General features: G+C 38.4%; 1 protein-coding gene across 17 annotated transcripts in view; it reads left to right on the forward strand.

Annotated features, from left to right (window-relative positions):
- The window catches only part of MPP7 (MAGUK p55 scaffold protein 7), an 81,206-nt gene extending 57,400 nt beyond the window's left edge, over positions 1–23,806 (forward strand). For 9 of the 17 annotated variants that reach the window (XM_083467487.1, XM_083467491.1, XM_083467486.1 and 6 more), the window contains exons 12-17: positions 9,964–10,134; positions 15,805–15,885; positions 17,332–17,425; positions 18,705–18,813; positions 19,368–19,511; positions 21,179–23,806. In XM_083467487.1, the coding sequence (XP_083323613.1) occupies positions 9,964–10,134; positions 15,805–15,885; positions 17,332–17,425; positions 18,705–18,813; positions 19,368–19,511; positions 21,179–21,358 (779 nt within the window). In that variant the 3' untranslated portion in view covers positions 21,359–23,806. Of the gene's footprint in view, positions 1–3,820; positions 3,851–9,963; positions 10,135–15,804; positions 15,886–17,331; positions 17,426–18,704; positions 18,814–19,367; positions 19,512–21,178 lie in introns of all 17 variants that reach the window. The other 8 variants (XM_083467493.1, XM_083467498.1, XM_083467494.1 and 5 more) reach the window with 1 other exon arrangement.
- Positions 23,807–24,423: the final 617 nt, after the last annotated feature.

The following is a 24,423-nucleotide window of genomic DNA, read 5'->3' on the forward strand; positions in this document are numbered from 1 at the left end:
TCTTACAACTATATTTCTTTTGCGTGCTTAATTTTTTCTTTATCCATTCTAACCAAACTTGCCTTTCCATCTTAGAAAAATATATAAGAAAGTGGAACCACAATTATTCTTATTTGCAGTGTGGCATGCTCCGGTTCAGTACACACATGTACACAGCCTTTTTTCCTCCACCCCCAGTCAGCCAAGATTTTGTTTCAGTCACATTTTAGTAATTTTGTATTGTATATTGTTTTAAAATCTACTGTTTATTTTATTTTAATCTTGTCAAGTTGCTTTGAGATTTTCAATTGAAAGTGACTGAATATTCATTAACATAATATTGCTCATTGAGCATGCCCAGTCTTCAGTGTGCTGTTTCTTGGCTATTTCCTTCCATAATGCCCCCCCCCCATCTCCATTTTGTGCTGTTTTAGCTGTATGGGCTTGATATCTAAGAACTGAGATGGCTAACAGTATTTATAATTCATGCCAAATATAAGTAGGCAACGTTATAGAACTGAAATGTTAGATACTTTGGTTCACATCAAAGTAGCAGGTACCCACATCGGCGACTAATAATAATGCAACTTCATGGATTGCGCTCCATGCGGGAAGCTTTCTTGTTGATGTAGCCTCCAAAGGGGTCCAAGCATGCCAATGGAAATCTGGTCTCTCCTTGTGAATGCAAGGGGCTTTCATGGTAATGAGCTGGCCAAGTTTTGTGTTAACAGATCTCACACACTGCTCATTTCATAAATGCAACACCCTTAATAGTTCAGGTGGGAAAATTTATCCTCATTGAAAAAATAAATTCTGAAGGAGGCTTTTCTTCCCCAGTAAGTATTTGTCCTCTTCTTCATTTCTTTCTCAGCTAAGCAACTAAGCTCTTCCTGGGTTGGTTCAAAGAAGGTGGGCTATGACAAATTTAACAGGGCCTATAATTTAATTCTTTCTTAACAGCGCAATCCAAAGTGTTTGGATTTGGCAGATCTTGGGCTTTCTTGGCTGAGAAGATAATGGTATTGTTCTGTAAGAGCAACTCTCTCATAATACATTGTATCAGTTGTAAAGAGCACATATATGAACTATTATTAATCCTTTGCCTCTTAAGAACGCATTCAAGTAGGCGTCCTGTCCTTTGTGATCAGTGGCGTAGCGTGGGTTGTCAGCACCCGGGGCAAGGCAAGTAATTTGCGCCTCCTAACCCGTGGATTTGCGCCCCCTAACCCGTGGATTTGCGCCCCCTAACCCCCAGATGTTGCGGCCGGTGCGGCCGGCCCCCCCTGCACCCCCCACGCTACGCCACTGTTTGTGATTGCAACTTCCTTGTATTGTAAAGGGACAAGAATCTGAATAACTACATGAATGTGCCCTTTAAAACTGATATGCATGTGTGTTGTGCCCTGATATCTGTATTTCATCAGAATCTACCTGTGTAAAGTAATGATGCTTGATCAAGGAGCAATAAAAGTGGTACTAGCAGAAGTTGTGTCTTTGGTGGGAGGGGAGACTTTGATGGGCAAGCAGGCATAGAAATGAGCCCAAAGAAAGTTTGTTCTAGTGCATTGTAAGTTGGCTTTGGGATGTGTCTAATAAACTAGGGCAGGGGTGGGGAGCCTGTCGCCCCCATATGTCACTGAACTACAGTTCCCATCCTTCATGACCATTAGCCATACTGGCTAGGGCTGATGGGAATCAGAGTCCAGCAACATCTGGAGAACCTCAGGTTCCCTCCTTCTGGGCTCAGACAGAGCTTTCCAAACTGTGTGCCACGACACATTAGTGTGTCAGCTGCAATGTGTAGGTGTGTCACACAAACACTCCCTGTGCTCTTATAAGGGGTTAGTTTAACCTCTGGTTTGCTAGTAAAACTGAATTACTACGTCTCAAAATGATGCATGTCTAAAAAGAGTGTCACCAATATGAAAAAGTTTGGAAAGCTCTGGGCTAGAGGAAGTCTCTGGATGAAAGCAACAACCTGTAGAAAACTTAACTTCAACTTAAGAGTGTAACCATTTCAAAATTACAATTGAAAACCTAGTGACTCTTACTTATGATGCTAAGCAGAACATGACTAGTTAATGTGTTGTTTTTTCATCCCAGGGCTGGTGCAAACCTTTCTGTCTCTTAAACAGTGTTAGGGGAACATAGCCTTTGCATACGCACCAAAAAACTTTACACATTTTGAAAGTGAGGTTCTGTCATTTCCCACTCCCAAAAAAGAAATTGGGGTACAGGCTTTTGCAGCAAAACGCTGAACGTGCCGTGCATCATACTTCTGCAAAATATGCTCTTAACCTGTTCTTTATATTACTCAGCTCTGCTTTTCCCATTTTATTATGTGCTGAATATAATGTAAATCATGTCTGCTTGTCTTTTGGCTGTTCTAAGCTGAGGAAACAGTTGAGTGTGGTAGGTGTTTCCCCCCCTTTTATTCTTCCATTATGTCTTCAGTCCATATAATCACTTTGCATCCTATTTTTCCCCCTTTTGCGCTTCTCAGAGGAAATTGAAGGTACATGTACAAGTTTCCCTGCTGGGCTGCAAGTGATGGCTTAAAAACTAAGTATTCTAGGTCATCACTGACTTAGAGGCAATTAGAAAATAATCCATCTAGATAGCAGTATATGTAGTCACAACAGCCAGTTGCTTTGTTGTTGTGGGAATTGTTGTTCCAGTCCTGAGAATCGTGGTAGTAGAAGACTGTGAACATGTTGCTTTCTGCACGTAGTTCCTACAGCACAGTACTGGCATGTGTGCATGAAGATTCCTGTGGGGTAAGGCACAGGGATCCACATGTGTTATCCCATTGTCAGATGTGATTTCTTCCTTTGTATTTTTCCTTCTCCTCACATAGCAGGAATTTTGGGGGCCCAACATAACAGATCTGCCTGTTTCTGCACATGGGTCAAGTATGCAGAACAGAAGCGAATGTGTGCTAAAACCTCTGAATGTTAGCAAAGTAACATAACTGAAAAAAGCAGATATGTTAACACAAGACATTTCCATGGAGCTAAAGATGATGTCAGTCCTATTGCATGGCTCTAATAGATTATCTTTCTTAAATTCAAACTTTGACACTGAATAAAGTGGATCTTTTCCAGTCATTAGGGGTGCAATTTTGGAACACAGCTTGACAGATGCTTTACTGCTGTGGTGTCAATCTTTGGGGGACTTTTCACTTGCAGCATACAGTTGTAGCTCATTGATTTCTTTAGATAGGTTATCTATCTATCTATCTATCTATCTGTCTGTCTATCTATCTGTATATACCCAAAAGCTGTAAAGTATTTTGTTAGACATTTGGTATATTAAAATAGGCACCAATACTATTTTATACCTAAGAAGTTATATTCATTAAAAATACCCTTTCTGTCCGATCCATTGAGCCAAATACAAAAACTCCTGATATTCTTTGTAGATTTCTTTACCTTTGTGTTTCAGCTGTTGTATATTTTATCCTACATTAAAATATAAAGTAGAACACCTTTTAAAATCACTTCTTTATTTTCTGTCATGAATAAGGCAATAAAACAGTGAAAAGTTAAATATGCATGTTGCTGTACTCCAAAATCTCTTGCTCAACTTCAGAACAACACAGTGATTTATTTTTAAGCAGTGGCATATTGAAGGCTTTTTATGCTGTGCTTTCTGCAGTTGTCATTTTTAAGTAACTCTTCTTTTGCATTCATGGCTGGGCATCTAACTATTCTGCTTTATTTCTTGGCTTTTGTTCTGTACGCTTTTACACTTCATCCAGAGGAAGCTGAATGTGCTGGTCACAACAGTGGAGCCCACATAGGTGAGCAGTTGCTTACAAAAGACTCTCTTTCTTTCTCAGCTTTTTCCTGGATGGCTACAGAGTTTGCAGGTAATGGGCATCACTGCATGCTATGAATCTGCTAGATTAAAAAATGGCTCACTGGATTTGACACAAAGGATCTGCATCCTAACCGCAACATATGTTACTAACATTGAAATATAGAATGCATTGAAATGCTACCTTGAATATGAGGAAATAATTTACTTGGGCAGAATTTGCAAAGAAATTTAAATACTTGTTCTGGACAAAATGTTAGGCTGGCTATATTCCATCTGACTACATTATTTTTCTATCACAGTATTCTTCAATCTTGGGTCCCCAGATGATATTGAACTACAACTCCCATAAACCCTTATCATTGACTAAGCTGATAGGAATTGTGAAAGTTGTAACCTCGTGACTTAGTGTAGGGATAGCCATTGTGGTACCTGACACTTGTTGTGGGCTACAATTTTCATCATCCCTGGCCATTGGCCGCTCTGACTTGAGTTGGTGGCTCCATAACATCTAGAGGGTACCACGTTGGCTACTGCTGACTTACAGGGAAGTAAGTTAGTACTGTTGGATAGCTGGGATTGCTTTCTTGTCAATGAGCCAAGTAATAATACCATGGACTGGCTCATCTTTGCTCACCTATTCTTGAAGTAGTTTACTGGTAATTCCTTAGAAGATGCTACACAAGAACCATTGTAAGTTGAACATACCATATTAGGTTTTCTTTATTCTTCAAGGAAGGGATGTGGGAAGAGAACACAAATGATTGGTAAGAATTGGCCCATATTGGGGTATAAAATGTGGTAGAATAGGGAAGGAGGTTGAGATCCTGGTGATGCAGGAACTACTCAGGGTAAATCAGCAGCACAAGAGTAGGTGGAAACTAATTGAGGGCATGCTACATAATTTATTAATATATCCATGTCACATGTTTTATTAAAGGGGAAGGTGACACTGCAGATAGGTAGACTGGTAGAGAAGTTTGTGTGTAACCATGCTTCAAGATAGATTTTAGAAGCTGTGGTCTAAATCTGTATGCCTGACATTTGCATGCCACAGGAGGCCTACCAATCCAAACAGAATAGCTGTCACTGTTAAAGCCCTTCATGATTTGGGACCTCAGTAGCTGAATGATATTTTCTTCCCAGTTACATTTATCTGTGCCTTGAAATACAGTGGTACCTTTGTTTACATAGTTAATTCGTTCCGGAGGTCCGTTCTTAACCTGAAACTGTTCTTAACTTGAAGCACCACTTTAGCTAATGGGGCCTCCTGCTGCTGCGCTGCCTTTGTGCAATTTCTGTTCTCATCCTGAAGCAAAGTTCTTAACCTGAGGTACTATTTCTGGGTTAGCGGAGTCTGTAACCTGAAGCGTATGTAACCTGAAGCGTATGTAACCTGAAGCGTATGTAACCCGAGGTACCACTGTAATCATCTGAAACTCTTCTCCTAGTACCCCTTGCATACTGAGGTGCGGAGAGAATAGTCACAAGGGAAAAGGCCTTCTGGTTGTGGAATGCCAGAGAGGCCCACCTGACACACATTTTAATGCCTTTCTGGTGCCAGGCAAAGAACTTTTTTTATTTTCCCAGGCATTTTAAAATTGATTATATTTATTAATTGAAATAATTAATTCTTTAATCTTTGCATGTTGCTGTGATTTTAGCATGGTCATTTTAGTTCTGTGAAATTCATTTTGGGAGCTCTGTCTTACTGATTATTGCTGTGATTTCTAATCTTGTGGTCTCTGTTTTATGGTTGTTTTATTTACTTTAATGATTTCTTGTTTTGTTTAAATAGTTTTTGATCATTGACATCACTCAGGGAACTGCTGTTGGGAGACTGATGAATAATAGCAGTTCCACTGATGACATTCAAATTAGCAACTTTAATGCCAGACCTTGCTAGTTGATCTCTTCTGTTGAAATATATATTTTCTTTAACTTAGTATAATTGAGTAGGATGGATTATCAACTTTAACTCACACTTTTTGTCATACAGAATAAAAATGCATAACTAGGCAGTTATCATAAGATTATTCTGAGTAGAGCATGGGATGTGTGGAGATACGCCATAATTCATAGATAATGAGAGGGGGAGAAAACTCCATCACTACCTTGGCCTTCCTCCTACATACCTCTACCAGCAGGGCTCTATGAGCCTCCATGTAGGTGCTACTTACATACCCTGAGGTATCTGCAGTCAGCTTGTTCAGTTTGGTATCACTCTTGGCCCAGTATGTTCACTGATCTCCACAACAAGAATCTGAAGCAGGTTAACAAACGTTAGCTTAGAAGGGAACCTTGCGAGTGCCAATGCAGATGCACTCTAAGCTAAGGCTTGGAAGGATACTTTTGCTGGAAAGTTGGAGGAAGAAGGGGAGACCATTGGGTCACTCCCAGTTTCTTAACTGTGGATACAGGGTGGAAGTGTTATAGCTTCATTCGGTTTTCATGAAATGTCATTTCTGGGATTCATAATGTGAAACTACAGTGGTATCAGACATACAGAATAAAAACTATTTAAAAGCCCTAGTCATATTTCAGGAATTGGGTGTACTGTTATAAGGTGGCCTCAGAAATGAACTTCCTACAAACTGGAGTTGTCCAGAAATAATTAACAATGTTTTTACTGTGCTAGTCAATGATATGGTGTTGGTTTAACAGAGAACTTGCTATTTGTCTATAATGTATGTCAAACTGTATTAAATTTGACACGCAAAGCATGTATATCATTGTAGATTGTGAGCCTGTGGGACGGGGCTTTACCATTTAGGTCTAAATGATACCTACTTTTGTGAGATGTTTGCTGTTGATACTTATTGGAAACAATGGCTTGTCTTTTTCTCTATATACATTGAAGACAAAGGGTTGTCTTCAATGTATATAGAGGAAAAAGTGCATACAATTTTGAAAAACAGTGATTGGTATTAAATGGGTAGCAGTGAAGGACAGAAGTTGAACTAATTTTCATGTAGTTTAATGGTTCAAACCATGTAGTTAAACTATTTTGTTGGTAGTAAACTGTTTGCATACTATTAAAAACAATAATTGGTTTCACCCTTTTGGCGAAAACTATTTAAATAGCTATTTATTAGCATACTTAAAAACTCTATAAACTCAATATAAATACCAGTTTTAGTCTCCAAGAGGAATGGTGTGAGCCATTACCAGAAGAGGGGGTGTTGCTCCCTTTTGTTTCTACAGCTAGTTGCTAGGAACATGTTCAGTGTGTAGCATTTCTAAAGTGGTTGATTGCACTTGGAATAGTCTAACACTTTAACCTGACCAGGAAGAGGGGATTAGCATTAGGGTGGTGGAAAGTCCTGTTCAGTGTTTGCTAATTTGTTACAATCTAGTTTGACCATGAAATGGGATCAATGCAAAGGGTTCTGCACCCAGGAGCTGGCTTAATTTTCAGTGCCTTTCACTGATGATCTGTGGAACAAAACAGAGGGAAGTTTTTGCTTTCCCTCAAGTATGTACTTCTAGAGGGGAGCCTAAACCTTTTGAGCAGCAGCTATTCTTTTGTAGAGTAAGGAGGGCATTCAGATACCCTCCAGGAGTGCCTTTCCCACCAGCAGGAAACAGGGTTAGCTTGCAAAGTTGACTCCTCTATTGGAAGGAGCTACCAGGCTGCCATAAGCCCCATGGAACCAGTGAAGGCCTTATTTGGTGCCCCAGCTTTCATTTTTCAAAAGTACATGTCTCTACCCCTCCTAGGAAAAAATTATAATCAAAGTGTGCAGGTACCCTTCTAAGCACCAGTAATTTCTGTGAAATGATTAGCCAGTGAGTGAAGTGAGAGCTGTGATTGATAAGTGAGCTGTTTTGACACCAGGCAGTGGGAAAACTTGGGGCTCCAAATAGCTGCTGTCCCCCTTTAGTGCCCTTTTCCTGCTTCTGTCTTATATCCTAGTCTTTGGATTCACCCAGTTGCTGCTCTGTTTGCTTCACTTTGCTTCCTGCCATCCATATAGAGCAGCTGCTTCAGAAACTCTTTGAAAATGTGGGAGATGAAATCTGGGGGTCCTTCCCATTGCTGCTTTGTTTGTTTTGCTGCCTATTGGAATGTAGAGTGGATGGCTGCTTGATAGCTGCCTCAGTAGAATACTGGGGGGTGGGGGAAGGTTATGACAACCATTTGTTGTTTCTGCTGCATACTGTACAATGGGGGTTGTTCCAAAGTTGTTTGGGTGAGGGCAGTTCAGAGGCTTCATATTGATGGTGATAATAATTATCACATTTTTCCTGGTTCTTTTTTATGAGTGAGCAAGTGCATAAGTATTACTACTACTACTACTACTACCACCATCACCTTTTCTCTGCTTGTTCTCAAGTGTTGTTGTTTTGCCAGGGGTGGGACATTTCCAAAGAATCATTCTCATCATCACCTTTTCCTCTTGCCTGGCACACATCAAGGATTGTTCCCAAGTTGTTTGGGAAAGGGAGTGCTCAGTGCAAATGCAGAAAAACTATTACTGCCATCTCTTCATACACCCCTTATTTCAACAGCTACTCTGATGAGTTTTTTAAATGACTTTCCTTTGCATTTTCCTTGCATTTCTATTTGTTGTTGTTGTTGATATTGTTGTTTATTAAATTTGTATACCACCCTTCATCTGACAATCACAGCTTTAAATTTTTGCCTATTCAGGTGTACGGCTGGCTGTAGTGATTCAGGATTCTTCCTGCTTTCAGTTATCTTTTAATTTCTAGCTCTGATCTACAGCAGCACGTCAGAAGTATTGTATTCTCTGGCAGATCAGCATGCTGGGATGCAGTTGTGACTGGAGTTCAGGGTGGGAGTGATAGAATTCTTAGATGTTTATCTGTGTAACTCATTCATTTAAGGGACAAGACATTCCTGTGGTTCTATTAAAAGCAGTCACTATTGACTCTGAGCACTACCATTTTGTCTCACTGCTGCTCCCATGGTGTTATGAAGGTTCTGGTCATACCAATAGTGCACCAGAGGATGCAAAGTATTGAAACATAAAGAAGTATCAAGTGGCTTGAATTAAAGGTGATCATACTGATACATTGGGCTTTTCTAGGCAACATAAAGGCAAGCAGATCTTGGTAAAGACAAGCAACAACTCAGTGAAGATCTGTCTCAGCAGGCAAGGAGGCATGAGATCTATTTCCCATCATAAGAAGCCTGTCCTGGATTGCTCAGAGTAGAACATCTGACTCAAGTGACAAACACAACTGTAGACTGGCTGAGCTATGTTGTTTAATATATTGACTGTTTCTCTCCGTAATTATATTTTATCTTATGCCCCATTTAATGATGTATGTGTTATCAGAACAAAGCATATTGGTGTTGCAATGATTAAAATTGATTTTTAATGTAATTCAAGACTGTGAAGCTACTAATAGGCATAGCTGTCAGCGTTTCCCTTTTTTAAAGGGGAAATTTCCTTATTCCGAATAGGATTCCTTGCAAGAAAAGGGGAAAGTTGACAGCTATGACTAATAGGTTTTTAGAAACATTCATCGCTGTTGTTGACTTTCTTTGAACCAGTGTGGATGTCAAATATATGATCTCAGCTGGGAACATATTTAGATAAAGAATGAGTGTCTTCTGTTGATTCTGCAAGCACTTTTTAAAATGATCGGTATCTGGGAGTTGGGGTAATTATCAGTATTTTGGGGGTAGGGATATCAGCAAATTTTGCAAGTCTGTATTACAAATGTGACATTTCCTCATATTTCTGTTCTCAGTGCTTAACAGAGATCTAGCCTGCTATACCAATATGATGTTTTTGTTTTTTTAAAAAATACATCATTCCTAATTTTCACCAGCAACCCATACACTTTGAAATTGGCACCTTTTGAATAAAAATAATTTGGTAATGTGATTAGGTCACAATCCTATCTAAAAACAGGGGAACTTCAAAAGTAAACACAAAACAATGGAGATTAAAAAGACGTCAAATTTCACCCCATATGGCTCCCATATGCTCTTGCATGAGCCTAATCAAATATATATGGAAAACAATTTGGACTTTGAATTTGGTCCTTCAAGATATAAGGAAGAAAAATTACTAAGTAACAAAAGTAACAGATGCCCATATGAAGGAGCGTTTGTTGCAGATGGGCTACTGGCTAGTCTGATGACAGTAACCCCTGCTTCTGCTTTTTTTTTAAATCTCGTAACTACAGCTGGTTTCAGGAGGAGTTTTCGTCTCAGCAGAAAAGATAGAAAAACAAACAAGACTATGTATGAATGCAAGAAGAGTGATCAGTACGATACAGCAGATGTCCCAACTTACGAAGAAGTAGCAAAGTATAGACGACAGCCCAATGAGAAATACAGACTTGTTGTCTTGGTTGGTAAGTTTTAATTATTTGAATTAGGAACCTAGGTTGTTTAAATAAAGACTAAACTGTTTTGTGTTTCGTGTTATCTTTTTGGACTTTAAAAATCATATGCCAAAGCAACCTGAAATGCTCAAAAGTCTCAAGAGGCTCATGTGGAAGCAGATGTTTCCTGAGGTCCATATATTCAAGTATATTTATAAGGAACCACAAGGGCAGGCAGGTACTGTACAAAGATAAAAATGTACATTAGTTGCTCTTTTGCCTCTGGCCTCATCCACCACTGGCATGTAACCCTCAGAAAGCTGATAGCTGAAAAGTTCAGAGGTGCCCCAGCACAATGGCAGCTAGAACATATGTGTCTATATGCATATCTGAGAACAGTAAGCATCCAGCATGAAAGTCTCATGGACTAGCCATATTGACCAGATTGCATGAATATTCATCATATTTATCCTGGGCCTGAAAGCAAGAAGGATATGAGAAGGCTCTCCTCAGTATGTGAGGCCCAGAAGCAGAGAGAGTGAACTTCTGTCTTTACAGCTTCCATCATTCTTTTTCCTGGCCTGACAGCCTGTGCATTCACCTGCTGAAAAGATGATTTTCATCCCTTTTCAGTCACATACATTGTTTTCCCACATGGAAAAGCTTATAGCCTTTCTGTAAAGTTTCTCTCCCTATCACGCAGATGTCATGTGTTTCAGTTCTTAGTTAAGGATTGTGAGCTCCTCTTTGCCGAGCACTTAGAACTTGATTCAAAATCTTGCCCGGTTGGGTGAATTACACTGCAGAGGGGGAGGCATTATAAGCTTTATTCGGCTTTATTTTACCTGTCTCAAAAAGACAACATAAGAAGAAGCCTCCTGACTCAGGCCAAGGCTCACCTAGTCTAGTTCTCACAGTGGCCAACCACATACCTAGCAATAGCACTCTCCCAAGTCGTAATTCCTGCCAAATGGTATTCAGGTCATAGTCAACAAATAGTCAACTTGTATTCATAGTCAACAAATGCCTTGAGATGGTTCACAATACATTTATTTAGCTAGCTCGCTTGCTCCCCTTTTCCTGTGCTCTTAAATCTCATCACACTGTAGGGATAGCTAATCACAAGCAGATCTGCAGTCATGGTGCAAGACTTATTATTATTATTATTATTATTAAGTGATTGACACATAGCCACAGCAGATTTCATCAGTTTTGCTTCCGTTTGCTTTAGAGTGCCATTCTATTTGACTCCAGGGTAAACTCGTCAGAGTTTTATTATTTGCCAGTAGCCAATAAAAAATACCCACTATTACATCAATTATGAAGCTAAGGAACATAACTATGAAGCAATCAATATACCAAACACTATTTGCTAATGTGTTACATAAACAAGCTACCCTTTTCTTCCAAACAGATTCCTAGTCTTCCTTAACTGTGTTTTATCAAAACTAAGTGTGGCCAATGTAGACTAGTAGCTGACTATAGTTGCAGGGTAGCCCAAGCAGTGTTCTGTTCTGTTCTTGTGTTGGGTGATTCCTATATTACCTCAGCAGTTAATTCCAGCATATGCTCAGGACTGGTCACTTGCAGAAACTTAAGATATGGTCCAGAACATAAATTAGGATGGGGTTATGGTCTTTGAATCTAGTCAGCAATCTCAGCACTTGATAACCAATTTAGAGATCTTACAAAAGCCTTTTAGAAATATTTTCCAATATACTCCATTTACAATCCAACAATTATAAATTGTTCTTGTACTTGTTGCACTACATTTTAGTTTCTTTTGCAGTAGTGTATAGGCCAATGTTTCATTAGCAGATTTTCTTCCATTATAAAAAGTTGCAGACCAGAAGAAATATGACCCTCTATCAGGGACTGTTATGAACTGTAGAACTGCTGTTTTTATATAGCTCATATCCAAGGGAACACTTAAAATCAGTTTTTAATAAACAGCTTTGTCATTCTCTAACGCAGAAGTTCAGGCACCTACTACTGTGAGCGAGAGATTGTGGGTTCTACACAGCAAGTAATAACATGCTTGAGTTGATTTTACACCTATATCAACAGAGTTCTGTGAAATGTGTGATAAGTAGACTTTTTATAACAAATCACATATGCTGGCTCTGAGGGATATCTAGAAATTTCGTTTTATTTTGGTGGTACTAAATCAAGTGAAGAAAGTGTGCTTTTACAGTAACAAAAGCAGCTCACAAATTTATTGCAGACTTCAGTAATTTTGATGTTTTTCTCTTGGTATTAGAAGCAGCATAAGTCTGGCCAATATCATAAAAATGTCTTGGGTAAAATGTGGAAAAACTGGCACTGTTAATATAGGTACAGTAGAAATGATCAGATTTAAAAGCTTTGGACATGCTAGTAGCTGCATCCAATACGATGTGTGAAATACAATTTTGATGTTAGTGCCAGGAAATACAAGGACAAATAATTAAATTTTCACATAATTGGTTGTGGCAAAAATGTTCAGTTATGAAAACACAATTTATTATTGGAGTCTATTTAAAAAATAATTGGCTGCCAAGTAGATGTTTCACTTAAACTTACTTTAAATAAATGAATTCTAATTCACAGAATATAAACTCGATGTAGAGTTTAGACTATCACTGTTTTGGGATGCGATTCTCCTTTCTATCTAATCCCAGCTCCCGCACATTTGCTGCCATCTGCCTTTTTTCTCTCTTTTCTACCTAGCAGGCCGAGATGGAGGCTCTAACCAGTTTTGGTTCACCCCAGTAGATAATTTGGATAGTGAATGCTTATTTAGCTGCATTCTAGTCCCTAAAATAAAAGTAGCCATTGTTTTTAGGTAAGTGGGCCCTGAGCTATGGGGTGGTGTGTTAACCCACTGGAGAAAGCACAAGTCTTGAGCTTGAGACTCTTAATCTCAAGGTTGTGGGTTTGAGCCCCATGTTGGACAAAAGATTCCTGCATTGCTGGGGGTTGGGCTAGGTGACCCTTGTGGTCCCTTCCAACTCTAGAAGTCTGTGATTCTATGACTGATTAACTGTTAGGAGTATTGATATTCAGAAGGGCATTGGAACTGATCGGCTGACAAAATAAAGCGAATGCTAGCAGGAATGGTGCTTTGTCTAAGAGACAAGCAGAACTCCAAATGCTGCAGGTCTGAATTTAACATTACTGTACATATCCTGACTGACATTTGCTCCAGCACATAATGATGAGCTGTGATCTCCCCTCCTCATTGCAGGGAATCAGGGAATCAGAAGGAGTATGAAGGCAGATTAGGCAGAATATGGATCACCAGTATTAGATTTACAGCAAGAGGGTTTCCCCCAGCTTGCAAACATCTTGCTCTAGTTGCACCTTGGATATAAACCATAAAATGATATCTCCTCAACAACTATGGAACGAAAGGGGCAAAAGTAATTATTTAAACCTAGTAATGGTGTTTGTGGTAGGCAGCTGGAGATTTTTAATACACAAGTGGGGTACACAGGGAAGGCTGAAATTAACCCCTTAACACTCATTTCCTTTCTGGGAAATGTGTCGATTGATACTTCAGTGCAAAGGTTTAATCTTGGCGTGTTAGGAAAGATGACCAGTTTGTACAAGAAAAGCATCCATTTGGGTAAGATATTCTGCAGAATGTCAGGGAAAAAAGCAGATGAATTTATTTGGGTTATTTTAAATTCTAATATCATAGTCCTGTGGTCCCCGTATGTCACTTTATCCTAGGTAAGGGAGAAGTTGGAGCAAGAACCAGCAAGCCACTCCAGTATCCCTGCCAAGAAAACTCCATGGACAAAGACAACAGGCATATGTGCCTGGCGTTCTCTTGTCCATGGGGTCACGAAGAGTCAGACACGACTAAACGACTAAACAACAACAAAAAGGGAGAAGTAGGAAATTGTGTAGAATACCTTAATAGAGGATCTTGATTCAGAGTAGTGGGGGGAGGAGTCTGAAGTGGGCCTTTACATGAAATGTTAACATGATTGAACCAACTAGTTGTTTAAATATTATGGCTTGTATCCTAATTTTGGGGTCTGTGAATGGAAGGAAAGTTGGAATCATGGGAGCAGTTCTTCTGTATGCTCAACTCTTTCTGTGAAGCAAAAAATGAAGCAAAAAAGTTTGTATCCAAGCCAATAAATTTTACTGAGTTTTATTTCAGATATAGCTGTTCAAACCAAAAATAAATTAGATGAAGTAAGCTGTTACAGATGCCTTGCCATGGTTGCTGATCATCTAGATACTCAAAGCACTGAAGACTGTTAATATAGCGTTGATTCAGTTAAAATTTCTGAAATGGCTGGATTTCAAGGCAAAACAATACAGCAGAACAGCAAAACAAGACAACAGTCATTTTCAAACACCTTGAATGTTTCACAAACCTTGTGAGGAAGACCATGAATAAGTGGAAATCAAATATGTTTTCATAGCTGTGCAGAGCTTTGATACTACCTTTCTAGAAGGCTTTATTCCTAGTGCTCATGAAAAATCCGTTTTCAACCTACCAGTGACCATTCCATTTCCATAGAGATACGATTGTAATTTACTTTCATAAATCACTGTTGTCTGGAGGTGCATAATTGAAAGAATGGTAATACAAGAACAAAAATCTAATGCTGATAGTTTCACAGTCATTTTTAATTTTCAGACTGCGCCAACAAATTTTGTTTACATTTTAGACATTCATCTACAGTAATAAATTATAGTTCATGCAAAGCAAAGATGAAACTTGCCATGCCATTTCTTGCTTAAGTGCACATGGTGTAAATTCAGCAACAGCTTGGCTTTTCTGGAGAATCTATAGTTTGGAAATAATGAAAAGTATTTGGCCTTCATTAGTACTTCTTTACTGCACATATGGGTTGGGGTGCAACTAGTCAAATCTGAATATTTAATAACTGTGATGGGTCTGAATATATTAAGCTATTCAGAATATTTATAAATGGCTCACACTCTGGCCCCTTCTATATCAAATTATATAATCTGGAGCTGAGAAGAGAAACGCTAATCACTTAAGTGTCTCTTTCAGCCTTTCCATCTATGCAGAGGATGGGCTAAACATAATACACCAGGCTTCCTCAACCTTGGCCCTCCAGATGTTTTTTGGCCTACAACTCCCATGATCCCTAGCTAGCAGGACCAGTGGTCAGGGATTATGGGAATTGTAGTCTCAAAACATCTGGAGGGTTGAGTTTGAGGAAGCCTGAAATACACCTTTCAATTTTGTGTGTCTTGAGAAAGCTAAGAAGATGAAACAAAGTCACATGAAATTGCTGCCTGTATTCAAAGTACAGTGGATCCTAAATATGTTGGTGGGAAGATGGATATCCAGTCATGATTCTTGGGTATCTCCAATAATCTCTGCTCTGTCAGATTCATATTTTTGTATATTTAGTAACTGTGTGTGTATCATTCTTCAACAAAACTGGCAGCGGGTTGTTCATTTTCCAGGTAATGTAGAACTGCAGTTCCTGAAGCCCACAGGTCACAAGAATGAACAACCTGCTGCCTATTTGGCCAGATTATGATATACACAGAGAGTTACTTGATGTAAGGGCAATCTCTTTATCTCTGCCTAGAGAATGCGGATGGTGCTGAAGTTACACATCTTGTTCTGGCCTTGTGTCTTTTAAATCTCACATCATAAGGTGTTGCATGATCGAAATAGTAATCGAAGGATAATTGATTACAATGCATTTTAACTTTCAGGGCCTGTGGGTGTAGGATTGAATGAACTTAAACGGAAATTGTTGATCAGTGATACTCAGCATTATGGTGTAACCGTGCCACGTAAGTGACAATCAGTTCTGTATAAAGTTCAGTTTTACTTAATCTGGCATAAGGTGAACATGTTTGAACATATAGGGTATGCCTTTTAGGAGTGCTCCCCTTGAATAAGAATGTAAAGGCTGTGCTTTTTTCTTGCTGTCGCTAAACACTTTAGAACATAAAAGCTCTCACTTAAAATCTCTGTGAGAGATGGGGTAGGTACTCTTCCAGCATTGTGGAGCTTTGTCCAACCTGTAGAGGTTGTGCCATAAATGGCACAGAGAGTAGGGATTTGTGGCCCTACTGGACAGAATTGGAGTGGCCCAGGGGCCTGTTATGCCATAGTCGGGTTTGCACTCCCATCTGCACCTTTAATGCTGACTTGGTGCTTCCACATCACTTCCCAACTTGCTAGAATAGAGGCAAAACCATTCCAAGGGATGACTAGAACTGATCCATATTTGATATTTTTGCTGTGTTAACAAATTTGAGCAAGCCACCCATTTGCTGAGTGTTGATGCAGCTGACTGACAGGAATGAGTACTTTAATTATTCTAGGGGTAGGGAGGGAGCATGCAGGCTTAAGGCTCAAAACAAGCCTTGTTGCATCTGAGCAAGGCCTGAATCTGCTCTAACTGTTGAGAAAATCGAAAATAAAGTTATCTATAGCGACAAATGAAACACTGAATTCAGTAGCGCAGGAAGTAAATAAGGAACTATTGAAGCAGGGATTAAAGCACTTGTTTTCAATATAACTTGAAAGGTTATTGAAACTCTCACAAAATTTTATGAATGAAATGTGTGTGGTACAGCACATGTGTAATACCAATGCTTTAATGTGACTGTTTTTATTGGGTATATTGCTCAGATATTACAAAAAGGAATAAGCAGTATTGGCACTAAGTTTTGCAAGCGTTCTAATTTTTAGGATGTAGTTTTTTCATGAATTGCAACAAAGATATCAACTTGAAGGATGTCCAAAAACTGAATTAATTCTGTGCCATGAGATCAATAATGGTTCTTGGACACACATGCTTTCTCATATGTCCTTCTGAATATTGAAACCACTAGAGAAAGGAGATTTGATATCCTGGGTTGCTTTCAAAAACTCTGGGAACACTTCTGTATGTTATGAAGGGAACACGAATGAGGAGAGAATGCATGGAACCTAAGCCAATTCCTGATCTTTGTCAGAGGAGGGAGGAGCTTTTGTGTTATATTCCCCCCTCCACTCACATTGCAACAAGCTGATAGCATGAGACTCTTAATCTCAGGGTCATGGGTTTGAGTTCCATGTTGTGCAAAAGATTCTTGTATTGCCAGGGGGTTGGACTAGATGACCCTCGTGGTCCCTTCCAGCTCTACAATTCTATGATTCTGTGATCAAACAGAAAAGACTTCTGTTGGTTTTCTGGTTTTGTTTGTTCATTTGTAAACTGTTTCTTATTTCTTTCCCAATAAAACCAGACACAACAAGACCAAGAAGAAGCCAAGAAAGTGATGGCGTTGAGTACATTTTTATTTCCAAGCACTTGTTTGAGACAGATGTACAGAACAACAAGTATGTGGGAAAGCAAGAACTTTTGTCATAACAATGTTTTTTTGTCAGTTTGTGGCTAGACAAATGGAAGGTGCCTCCTCTTCTAAATATTCAGATCAGAACAAACTTGATTTGAATAGGGGGGGCATCAATGTGTATTCAGATTCTCTTAAATATCTGCTTACTTCCCTACCTGTGATCTGTTGGCTTGCCTGAACCACTTATTTGCTCATTAACTGACAACTGCTGACCACTAATGGAAAAAATTAATTACCACTAATGGGAATAATACAATTACATATACTGTTGCCCTCAACTATGATTATAATCCATATGAACACAGTAGCAGTTCTAGACAGCAGATCTCCTGTTCTGGGTTTGAGACCTCTTCTGAAATGTCCAGGACAGATGTCAGAAGTTTTAACTCTTTTTATTAACTTCAAAAGTGACTTCTGTATACAGCACCAGCAAAGTCCTGCTTCTGTGCTGAGGCTATGGGTGGGAGGAAGAGGGAAGGGCCTCACTGACTCTCGTTTGCAAACTTGTTCAGTATTAAGCTGATGCAGTGTTACATAAGATAATGTTATACTCCCCCCCCAAAAAAAAATTTGTATTCTTTCTATATAAGAAGTTACATTGAACAATTGGACTAGATGACACTCATGGTCCCTTCCAACTCTATTATTCTATAATTCTATTATTCTATTTATTTGTGTGATAAAACAGGTCAGATGTGGAAACAGATGTGGAAACAGCGTTTAATAATCTATTGTTTAGATTATTCACGTTTGCACTTCATTAGTTTCAAATGAGGATGATAAAAAAAACTTTAGCGGGCTATTTGTTCTCTAGGTCTTTTCTCTGTGTCAGTGAAATAAAAGCAGGTTTACTGTGTGTGTGTATGTGCAGTGGTACCTTGGTTTATGAACTTAATCTGTTCTGGAAGTCTGTTCTTAAACCAAAATGTTCTTATACCAAGGTGTGCTTTCCCATAGCAGCGGGGACTCAATTTACAAATGAAACACACTCAACCGGAAGAAGAACATGTTCTGCTTCCAAGGCAAAGTTCACAACCAAAACACCTCCTTCTGGATTTGCAGCACTCTTAATCCAAGTTGTTCATAAACTAAGCTGTTCTTAAACCAAGGTACTACTGCATATATATAATCTCAAAGCAAAAAAATCTGTAATAGACTCTCACACAGAAGTGAAAAGAACTGGATTGTGTGAATCATCTCTGTATAATGCTACGTTTGGGGAGTCTTTAAAGGAAACATTCAATAATGTTTTTCAATTACAGGTTTATTGAATATGGGGAATATAAAAACAATTACTATGGAACCAGCATAGATTCAGTTAGATCTGTTCTGGCTAAAAATAAAGTTTGTTTGTTGGATGTACAACCTCATGTAAGTAAACCACAACATTTTGTTTTTCTGTTGGTAACCGAATGCTGATTTGCATTGCTTTGTAGAAACAAATAAGATACTTTAGGCGGGTAAGAGCTGAAATGTGAAATCTTATGTTCTACCGGCCACCTTGGGACTGAACTGCTAGTAGAGGGGAAAATGGACCTGGGTGCTAAAAGACTAGCTGCTTACCACTTTAACTATGAAAACAGATTTATTTTTGCTAAATTATTCTAACTTGAGAACTTTTACCTGCCTGTTCAGAACTGGACTCATTCACATACACTCCTATATAATGGAACTAGAATACATGATACATGACTGATACTTCAGGAAATACTATGGAGGATCCTTCTGAATGAACGATTGTAAATTACTCTGCACAATTAAAATGCTATATAAATTATGCTTAATAGCAGTAGCTCTGGGGGATGAGGGAGAAAAATATAGAGAAGTGCCAGATGTAAACTGGAGAGGGCCAGGTGACTTGCCTTACTCAAAGTAAATAAATTTTGAAACAAGCTGCTCATAACTTAGCATTTTCTTCCCTCCAGACAGTAAAGCATTTAAGGACACTAGAATTTAAACCGTTTGTCATCTTTATAAAACCTCCTTCAATTGAGCGTTTGCGAGAAACGAGAAAAAATGCCAAGATAATTTCAAGCAAGGATGAAAAAGGTGCTGCCAAGCCTTTTCAAGTAAGTAACTTCTGCGTTCCTGCAAATATGACAAGGTGCCAGGGGGGCTGTGTCTGTCAGTGAAGGTGACTACACACCCTTGTTCACAGTGCACATAATATTTTTTCAGCATAACTTTTTTTTTTAAGTATTGGAAACAGAATCAGAGAGGCCGAACCACCACCACCACCTCCCTCTCTCTTCTCCCTTCATTTCATGTTCTTATTGCCTGTCCTTTAGGCAGTGACAGAAACAGTGTCACACCTAACATGTTAGGGATGGAGGCAGTTACTGTATTTTTCCGTGTATAAGACTAGATTTTTTTTTAACCCAAAAAAAAAAAAGGTTTAAAATTGGATCTCATCTTATAAACGGGTAGTGCTAAGGGGTGTTTTCTTAATTTGGAGTCCCCCCTAAATAGGGGTGTCTTATACATGGGGGTGTCTTATACACAGGAAAATACGATATGTCCCCTCCCACATTCTTTTCAGCTGCCACTGCAAGATGAGTGAGTCACAAGTCTGGCCAATTATAATTGTATCAGGTTTCTGTAGATTTAGCTCTAGTTTCACTCCAGATATGCACCTAAACTATAGGAATAAGTATGGGTGACAAGGAAAGGCAAAGGTGGTTTAATAAATGTATTGATGCACAGGCTCCGTGTCCGGCAATATCATGTGAACGCAAGCAAGAATGTCTCTCAGGATTGAATCCTGTGGAGGTTGTTGGAAAGGAGTATGTGTAACAGTGTAAATGCCTAGCAAGGATGCAAACTGTGGATATTGTCAGTTTGTTTCTGACAAAATTGTTGTAAATGTTGTTTTTTTAAAAAAAATACATGAATTTGGAATAATCAGGCTAGTGAGACTTCACAAGACTATTAAATAGATAAATAGTTTCTTAATTTGTAAAAGTATAACACAGTCCTGGGTACATGCTCTTCTTAGGATTTTCTGTCTTAATTTTATGTAGTTACATTCTATGTTTCCAAAAACATGAGCAAAAACCTACTGAATGAGCCCTAGTAAGACCCAGGAATCTGAAAGGAACGATTCTTTTGGATTTTTACCAAACTTTCAAAAATACAGACTGTGTTCTAGTAAATCCCTTGCTAATAGCAGGCAGAGTCTTAGGTAATGTAGTTGGTCAGTACATCATTAAAGTAAATAGCTTAAAAACATTTTTCCAGTGCTTTTTCTAGCATAGAGGCATTTCTTTAATTATCAGTTAGTGACTAATAATGCTGATATGCGGATGAAGAGGAAGGATTTGTAAATTGCAAAATAGAGTTTTTAAAACAATAACAAAATAGTTTGAAATGAAGATTTGTGTGAATTTTGTAATAAAGAACATATAATTTTATTCACTGTTTTATGAACAATTAGCTAAGCATAGGCTTTGATCCAAAATCCTGGTATGTTAGCATGTCTACTTATGCAGGAGGGGCACAGATCCACACCCACACACACCCCAGTGGCTGCTGAGGGTCAGGGGACTCTTCAGAATAGTTTTGCGGGGGGATTCAGGAAATTGGCAGCTTCCCCCCGCACAAATGGAAATGCCTTCTACTCACACAGCAAGATCCTTGGAAGCAGGCCATAAAACCTGATTCCTTGTTAACTCTGAGTTCGGCAGATTTGTAACTTGTTTTGCTTTTCCTTTTGAATGACTACTTCTCTTTCTTTTAGGAGGAAGACTTTCAAGAAATGCTTAAATCAGCACAAATTATGGAAAGCCAATACAGCCACCTTTTTGACAAAGTTATAGTAAATGATGATCTTACTACAGCTTACAATGAGTTGAAAACAACCTTTGACAGACTGGAGCGAGACACCTTTTGGGTTCCAGTCAGTTGGGTGCATTCATAACACTAAACAAATAAAATGTTTCATAATATTTTAATAAGGTACTCAGTTGGATCTAAATGGACATTTTGTTGGTGGGAAGCTTTTCGAGCTTTGGCAAACTGGTGCATTTACAAACTTGGTGCAGTGGAATGTTGATCTTATTTTTCTGTGTGTAAACCTTCCTGTTTGGAATAGGGGTTCGGAGGCAGAATATCACAGTGAAGCCTTATTTTTTAACAGATTCAATTTTACTGGTTTTTGAAGTGAATCTTCAGCTATTACGATACCACATTTCATCAATCCAGTATAAGCTGAGCATTTATATTAAAAAGTCTTAAGGTCTGATATCAGTGTTGAAGTGGCTTCCAATTTTGCTACTTCCAGACCTGGATAATAGTTAGCACTTTAAATTTTTAAAACTGGGGATGCAAAAGTGGCTACTACTTCTTTAACTAAAATACAAATATTTGAACTTGCTTACGCTCAATCCAAATTTTGTGTGTGTGCTGAGTATTGTCTTCCACATCCAGACTGACTTTTACCACAACAGCAAATTTTATTTATGTTGGTGGAAAAACTTTCTTGGATCTTTTCAATAAGCAATAATATTGCTCTGCATCTTGAGTATTTGTAGATTACCCTTGGGGAGTATTCAAAGCAGTGCATCAAAGCTTAGATTGGGGTAATTCTAACAAAGATAACAGGGTGGAGGGTTAGTCTTTGGGAAAGAGGCAGTTGGGTAAATGGATTTTATTTATATAAGTGCTTCATTGTTTTAATTATAAACCTTTCTAAAACAGGCTTTGAGAAAACCCAGAACCTATTTTTTTATTTGAAAATTTGTAATTAAAACTAGTGGATCATTCTCATTTTACACTGACCCAGAGCTGTGTTTTCTGGAATGAAGAAAGTATTTTTTTTGCTTCTTCTTGATTTCCTCTTGACACAAAGTTTATTAGTAGATGAAAAGAGAAATACTTGTTGTGTTCAAGCGAATTTGCCTTTCCAATTTATACGTGACACTGATGTATCAGAGGCTTAGTATGCAAACAGGAAGTCTAGTTATTTTATGTTAATGTATAAAAGGGTTAGCTGTCTTATTTAAAGGCAAAAGAATTTAGTGAGACTATATATATTTATGAAAAGGGGTGAGAAGGGATATATTAATTTTTTGCATTTCTTGTCAATGTGATCATTTATTAAACAGATCCCTAGGTGTCTGTGATTTGAAACACTGGCTTTATAAACTAAACATTCCATGTAAATGTTTTAGTTTCGATACAGATAAACCACCAGGTCTTTGCAAATGTAGTCTAAATAGATGGTTGGTTTTTTGGTTCATTGCATTCATGTTTTAAAATTGTGTAATACAAGGGAAGTGCCAACAACCAAAATATCGTCTTTTGGAAACATTTGTGCTAGAGTGACGCATGTAGCCTGGCCCTGAACATCCATCATGTAATGTTGAGTGTCTCAGGTTTTACTGTTTTTGGTGATCTATGGTTGTACTTCAGCACCAATTAATTGCATGAAAAATACTGAACTGGATCCCCTCCCTCCCGGCTGTGTTTCAGTACTGCTTTAAATAAATCACTGTGGTTGTTTGTTTGTTTGGCAGGCATTATGTGTCTTTGACATTCAGTGCGTACTGCAAGAGCCAGTGCCAAGAATGCTGGGTATCTGTCAATATCTACATTTTGTATATGAGAGGATCAAAACACTTGTTTAGAAATACATTTGTCCTGTTTGTCAGCTATAGTTTGTGAGTCTATTCTTACCATATATTTTTCTTGAAAACAAGGGAAAATTGGGCATATGGGTTTCAAATGTTGTGACATCCCAGAATGCTGTTTGAGAGGAAACTCTCTCCCTTTCATCCTGATTGTCGCTCCAAAGACAGCATTTCGGCACTGTGCTCTTACTGGCAATAATTGAGACTATTAATCTTTGTAAGCTTCCCATGTTCTTTTTGTCAAGAGAGAATTTACTATCATTTGAGTTTACTAGCTTTGAAGCAGCAACTGAGTCTGCAGTGACCTTGGACACCTTTGTTTTAATAAGAGCATGATCCAAAAAGCTCTGGAGCTTTGCATAAGTAGGAGTTGCCTGTCCTCTCCAATGCTGCGGCATGTTCTATGTGTGCACACTGAAACTGTGTGGAGCCTTGGATCATACACATAGCATGGGTATATAGTTCAGAAAAACTTAAGTCAATTTTTGGCTCAAAGTGAAACTGACTTTTTTCAGCCTTTTAAAATTGTACTGCATGGGTTTGAGTACAATGGTTTTATGGTTTTAAACATAAATATCCTTATTGTATTTTTGCTGTTTTGTCATTGTAAAGCAAATGTTAAAAGTTTTTATACTATTGGATTCAGAGCAATACTTGAAGTTGTCATCAGTTCACTTACAGATGATGTGCCTGAATTGCAACTTTATCAATCTTAAATCAATAAATTATTGACAAAATGTACTGTGGGAAAGCTTCTTTTTTTAAAATAAGGAACTCAAATCTATCATCTTAAAAAAAATTAAATTGTGCTTACAATATCTGTTACCATTATCACATTCAAATAAGTAGCATAACTGAACGAACCAACTTAAAGAGCTAACTTAAGCCATGATTTTGCTGTAGAAAACAATTATTTTGTTGAAGCATACTAGTCAATGCAGCAGAGCCATTTCTGAAATGCCTGGGGCCTGTAGCCCAGTATATGTTTTTATGTTTAGGACCCAAATATTTAACTTGTCCAGAGATTTAAGATTTTCTTCTTTGTCCTGTAATTGCCCGCATCTGCACACAGAGCAAATATAAAGAATACAAATGACCCCTAATTCAGATGTGACTGTGTAAACAAATTGCACAAGATTCTGTCCTCATTTTACAAGTGAGGACAAAATATAATGACAAAATAAAAGCAACATATTACAACATGTGAGTTTAACAGCAAACCAGCAAGTTTCTCCTTGCATAGTGCATATTCTGGGGAGCTTTTCATAATAATGGTGTCACCACACACCCTATGATGGCATATTCACAATCAGCTCTAAACATCTGAACCTTAGAAGCCTTCACTTGATTTAGA

This window comes from Podarcis liolepis, assembly GCF_965112155.1.
Source record: "Podarcis liolepis genome assembly, chromosome: 12".
NCBI classification, from domain to species: Eukaryota; Metazoa; Chordata; class Lepidosauria; order Squamata; family Lacertidae; genus Podarcis; species Podarcis liolepis.